The sequence below is a fragment of the Pongo pygmaeus genome, chromosome 19, assembly GCF_028885625.2.
Source record: "Pongo pygmaeus isolate AG05252 chromosome 19, NHGRI_mPonPyg2-v2.0_pri, whole genome shotgun sequence".
In the NCBI taxonomy this organism is placed as follows: Eukaryota; Metazoa; Chordata; class Mammalia; order Primates; family Hominidae; genus Pongo; species Pongo pygmaeus.
The window spans coordinates 86,772,717-86,778,716 of NC_072392.2; the positions used below are offsets into that span (position 1 = coordinate 86,772,717).

General features: G+C 51.6%; 1 protein-coding gene across 2 annotated transcripts in view; it reads right to left on the bottom strand.

Annotated features, from left to right (window-relative positions):
• FAM20A (FAM20A golgi associated secretory pathway pseudokinase) overlaps nt 1-5,344 on the bottom strand; it is a 67,066-nt gene extending 61,722 nt beyond the window's left edge. Inside the window, exon 1 of one of the 2 annotated variants that reach the window (XM_054459573.2) lies at nt 4,149-5,344. In XM_054459573.2, coding sequence (XP_054315548.1) covers nt 4,149-4,552 — 404 coding nt within the window. In that variant the 5' untranslated portion in view covers nt 4,553-5,344. The remainder of the gene's footprint in view (nt 1-4,148) is intronic. The other variant, XM_054459574.2, reaches the window with a different exon arrangement.
• Between the last annotated feature and the right edge of the window lie 656 nt (nt 5,345-6,000).

Here is a 6,000-nt window from a genome sequence, read left to right on the forward strand (position 1 = left end):
CAGCCAACTCACTCCCTTTGACCAACTGTCATTTTTGAAAAGCTGCCCAGTCTCTTTGCGGTGATTTTCAAAGAGAGACCCAGGACTAGGTTTTCTTTCAGTGACGGCAATAGGTAGGAGGAGGGGTGAAGAAGACAGGAGCTTCTGATGTGGGAAACCACACACACACACACCCCCCTAAGAAATGCTGAATCTGTAATTGCAAGACAATATAACCTTCCTGACATCTGAGGAAGATGTCAAGAAAGAAAAGCAAAAACTCATATTTGTGTTATAGCTGCTGGAGTTTCTACACTAGGGAGATCTGACCCTGTTTGACCTTGCCTGTTAAGACCAGAGGGTTACAGAGAGATTGACCAAAGATATGTGGCCAAAAGGCCAATGATATGTGGGCAAAACTGGCCAAGCTGATCAGTTTGACACGTCAAAAGACAGATGTTGTCTGACTTGGGCAGCTTGTGGGCCAGAGAAGAAATCCAAAGCTCCAAAGCTCAGCGTCTAAGAATGCAAAGAAGAGCAACAGTGTGAACTATCACCTGTGCTCCAGGTAAAGCCTGCCTGCCCTGCGTCATCACTTATTCAAGCAAAGGACTAAGAGCAGCACAATTCTGGCTTGTTAGTGTATGGCCTGAAAGTGAAGACTTCATTTCCCTTCTTCCCTGTGCACTTTCCTCGTCACTATTCAAGACAGGTGCCAAATGTGTCATCATGCTTGATGGAGCCTGGCGTTGGCTGGCTGGCTGTGATCAGCAGCTGACCACCTGACAGAAACACTTTCCCTAATTACATTTTTAACTTGGATTGTGCCACACTTAGTTACATTTTTGGGGGGAAAAGAAAGGAAGGGAGGGAAGAACAGTGAGTGAAGAACAGTGAGTGAAGGAGGTTTGCAGAAAGCTTCAGGGCCAGATAGCACACAGACAGCCCACCTTAAAAATCAACACGTCTTCCCATTTGTAACTTAACTAAATGTCTAAATGTTGATATCCAGTGAACAAATATTAATTAAAAACCCAAGACATTCGAAACTGTACAAATGTCATCTTCCATTGTGTGAAATCAAAAAGGAACGTGTGGGTGAGTGGGGAGGTGGGGAGACACACCATAACCTACCTCTTGTTGGTAATGAGCTTGAATTGTGGAAAGATACTTTCTGACTTCATACCATTTCTTATTAGTATGATGGTCAAAATTACAAAAAAAATCACTCAGACTAATGGTCTCTTCTGGGCAAGTGGTGAAGAACACTGATTTGACTTATTTTATTCTCGGTACCTCTCCTGGTATGGTGGACAGTTTGCTGATACAATTATTTTGGATAGCACTTCATGTTAGGTATTGGCATGGAGGCATCCACATTTTTTTTTGTGTTTTTGTTTTTGAAGTGGAGTCTCGCTCTGTTGCCCAGGCTGGAGTACAGTGGCGCAATCTCTGCTCACTGCAACTTCCACCTCCTGGGTTCAAGTAATTATTCTGCCTCAGCCTCCTGAGTAGCTGGGATTACAGGTGCCCACGACCATGCCCAACTAATTTTTGTATTTTTAATAGAGATGGGATTTCACCATGTTGACCAGGCTGGTCTTGAACGCCTGACCTCAGGTGATCTGCCCGCCTCAGCCTCCCAAAGTGCTGGGATTACCAGTGTGAGCCACTGTGCCTGGCCCACATATGTTTATAAATCACTAGATTTTAAATATTGGCAGGGCTACAAACAAGGAGAGCTTGTCTGTGAAGAGAAAAACAATTAGCAAGGTCCTTCATTGTTTCTTCCTCTGCTGTCCATTCTGTTTGTCTGCTGCTAGGATCTGGGGGTGTCCTCGACCCTGCACATTATAGCAGGTCCCCTGTCTTCATCAGCACTGCTACATCCTCATATTCGGCAGGGAGCACTCTCATTTAAGGTAATGAGTGACTCCCTCTCACAATAGAACTCTGAGTGTGGCTCAAATTCACCCTGGCTAATGAATCTTCTGTATTTTTTTTTTTTTTTTTTCTGAGGCAAGGTTTCACTCTGTCACCTAAGCTGGAGTGCAGTGGCACAATCATGGCTCACTGCAGCCTCAACCTTCTGGGCTCAAGCAATCCTTCTGTCTCAGTCCCTCAAGTAACCAGGACTACAGGTATGTGCCACCACTGGCTCAAGTGATCCTCCCTCTGCCTCTGCCTCCCAAAATGTTGGGATTACAGGTATGAGCCACCCTGCCCGGCCTTGTGTTTCATTTTTAACCCTGATATAAGTAACAACACATCTGCTTATTAATATGTTCATGTTAACGTTTACTATCCAGTTTGGGTGGAGGGAGAATGTTCTCTGCCTCTGAGGTCCAGTTTTAACATTTGTAAGTGCAGCGGGTCCTCCTGTTATGGCCCACAAACCTTACCTGGGAAAATGTCACATTTGACCAACCACACTAAACTACTCTGTGATCTCTGAATATGGCAAGGTCACCAGCCCCCACTTGATCTTTTGTTAAATGACCAAGATCATTTCTGGTCAGAAAGTATGTGTGTTTTTGCGAGTTTTTTTTTTTTTTTTTTGGTCTTTGTTGACACATAATGGTGTAGAAATCAAGCTTAAAACTGACTGTAGAACAGCTTGGTGAGAAAGATTTTTGCTTTTCTGCCATAATATTCCCCTGGACTTTGCTTCGGGTCCAAAGTAACACCGGGAAGTTTAAGAGCACAGAAATGTGACTAAATGAGTGCTGATCACATTTACAAAGCAAGTGACTTTGTCTCTCATTCTCAGATCCATAGTAGACATGTAGATACTTTTTCTAAGGGCAAAATTTCCTGGTTCACTAATCCAGACTTCCATGTTATTGATGAAATAAAGGTAATATTGAAAATGACAGTGTCTGAGAAGCAATCTCAAACTGCCTTTTATTACTGCACACAGTTAACGTGGAATTGAGAATCACTTTCTTTCTAACATAAAATCATGAGCCATAGACTTACTACTGAAATTCACCACAGTGATTCAGCCAACAACTCAACTTATTCCTTTGCAAAAATTTCTGAAGGTTTTTTTTTCCTCCCTCCAATCTCAGCATTACAGAATAATGAGCAAACAGTTAAACTGGCCCAGCTCTGAGTTTCAAGAGAGATTTATGGTCTGCTCATCCTCTGGAGGGACTCTAAAACCACCGATGACATCTTACTTTGAAATCTCTTGTATTAAGTAAAGAGATGGGTGTGGTGCGATAGTGAACTCTGCATGTGAGTGGTATTTAGACAAGTTCTGTACTTCAAAACAGAGCCCTTAACTCATAGGAAGGCTTCCTGCCATTAGCAAGGGATCTCGGTAATGAGCGTGCTGCTTCCTTCCCCAACACCCCCATCGTTCTCCAAAAAGATTCTTAATTTTATCCTAAATATATTTGATATTTTTTCCTCTGTATTTTGCTTTGGGTTTAAAAAATTCCCTGGAAGACTTTTATCTCCAGGGAAGCATCAAGCCGCAGATCCAAGTCAGTCCAAATCACCAGGATCATACAAGATGATAAAACTACCTTCAAGTTGTAATACTTGCTGGAGGGCCCAAGCCGCGTTTTAAATGTGAACAATGGGGTGGCTGCGGCAGAGAACTGACCATTTACTTCCTGCCCCACATGACCCGCTTGTGATCTCTGAAACTGGGCAGAGGAATAAGGAAAGGGAAAGAACTGGGTTTTGGGGAGAAACATGCTTTCTGGAAGGCGCCCAGGTTTACCCAAAGAGCACAGTTAAGTGCTGAATTCCAACTAGCTCTGGAGTCACCCTGTTTGGGGCCTCATTCTGGAAACCCGAAGTCCAGCGGCAGCTTTCCTCCACATCAGGACAGAGAGGGGGGTTTAGGAGTGGACGAGGGAGCGGGAGTGGACGAGGGAGCAGGAGTGGGGCTCAACGACGACCCAGGCGCTCAAGGGGAGGGACTGAGAGCGTTTCTTCGCTGCGCGGCTGCATAGAAACTTTTTCCTCTCACTATCTGACTCCGGGACTGGACTGTGAGGTCTGCAACAGCTGGTGGGGTTCGGATGGGGAACACACCCTAAGCCCAGCGCCAGCGCTGCAGCCCTGGGCCGGGGGCGGCAGGGAACTCGAGACTGGGGCGCGGGGAGGCCCCGGCCAGAGCGCCCGCTCTCCCGCGTCCCAGGCGGGGTCCTCACCTGTTCCAGCGGGCCACCTTCCTCCGGTAATACCGCAGCGCCTCCTGGCTGGCCAGGAGCGAGTCCTCGGCTCCCACGAGAGGCGGCTCCTCCGGGACGTTGTACAGTGGGTGGGCGAAGAGGGCCTGCAGCTTGGAGCCCGAGCCGCTGCGGCTGCCGCCGGCCAGTTCAGTCCGGAGCTCGGCTCGGGAAAAGTTGTGCACGATCGTGCCGGGGTCCGAGGCGGCTGCGGCCGAGTCTGGCGCCGGGGAGGAGGCGCGGCCGGTGCACGGGCACCCCCGCGGGCGCACCCGGGGCCGCAGCTGGCGCTGCACTTGGGGCCAGAGGTGGAAATAGAGGTCGGCGGAAAGCAGCGCGCCCAGCAGCAGCAGGGTCAGCAGGCGGTCCCGGCGCAGCCCCGGCATGGCCCAGCCGGGGCACGGAGCGGCGGGGTGTGCCGGCCAAGTGGGACGCCCGGGGCAGGCCAGCTGTCTCCGGGCTCCCGGGAGGGGTCGCGGGGTGCGGGCAGAAGAGGCGCCTGGAGTCCCGCGGGCGGGCCGGGGTCAATGAGACCGGAACGCTCCCCGCGCGGGCTAGTCCCCCGTGGAGGGGTGTCGCTCCTGAACTTGGGGACCAGGTGCACGGAGCGCCGGGGCTCTCGGAGTCAGCGGGCGTCGCTTCTCCGCGCCGAGTGAGCCGAGGGAATGGGGTTCCCGGGGTGCCCGCTTCTTGCGCCTTTTCTCCCCTGCGCCCGCCTGCCCGCCCGGGCGCCCGCGGCAGGTGAAGGGCCGCGGGGCGCGGGCGCCGGCTGCCACTGCGGGCGGACGGGCGACTGGGCGGGGGGCGACCGCGAAGAGCAGCGTGGAGGGCGGACGGAGGCCGCCGGCTGCGGAGCCCGGGGCGTCTCTCCTGAGGATGCTGTCGCTCGGCGGCGGCTGCTAGTGCTCCCGCGACTCCTTCTGCGGGCGGCGGAGACGCCAGTGCCCGCGGCTGGCACGGGCGGCGCGAGTGGGGAGTTGGCGAAGCAGGAGCGGCTCCGGGGAGCTTGCCTGTGCGCCTGGACTCCTAGAGGCAGAGGTAGCGCGGGGCCTCCCCGATCCTGGCCTGGCGCCAGCACCCCCGCCCACTTTTCGCTGGCACCTGCCTCTGGCGCAGCTGACGGCCAACTCCCGATCCGAGGCCGGCGCTGCCCTTGCACCTTGTCACCCACCCACTGCCTGCCCCCTCCCCCTCGCTCGGGCCTCCCACTTTCCCTGCCCAGGTCTCAGTCCAGTCACTTTAAGGGACTCACGCGAGGGGTCTGAAGCATCTTTTTACCATTTTTATTATTTTTAGGGAAAAAAAACACCACAAGCCCCCTAAAACCCTTTTTTCCTGTAAGCTTTGCCAAATGAGTGTTTGTGGGGGGTAGGGGGAGGCGGGGGTGGCAGTGTTGGTATCTGTTGTTTCTTTGTGTTCCATTCCACCTCCGCCCCCCTGCAGAGCGCAGGGCACATCAAGATTCATAACAACTACCTACCACATGCCTGGCACATAGTAGGTGCTCAGGAAACATGCTCTTAGTGAAGGAAAGAGCTTGACCTTTAAAAGTAAGGTATCAGTTTTACCTAGAATCTTGCTGATTTCCTGTTTGGAAGGAGTTTGATTCCAACTCTGCCTGTACTTTAAAAAGAGGAAATGTTTCTTGTACTCAGGGAGGGAGGGGCCCTGATGACCCCACTCCGAACTTTTGAGTTTAGCTTGGTGTGAAAGTAGTCCACCCAAATGAATCACTGGAGGACACATTTAAGCTTTCTCCGATATCCTGTGAGGTAATGTACCCTCCCCACACCCAATTTTCCTTTTGAAGAAGAGGGAGGGAGTCCTGAACTCC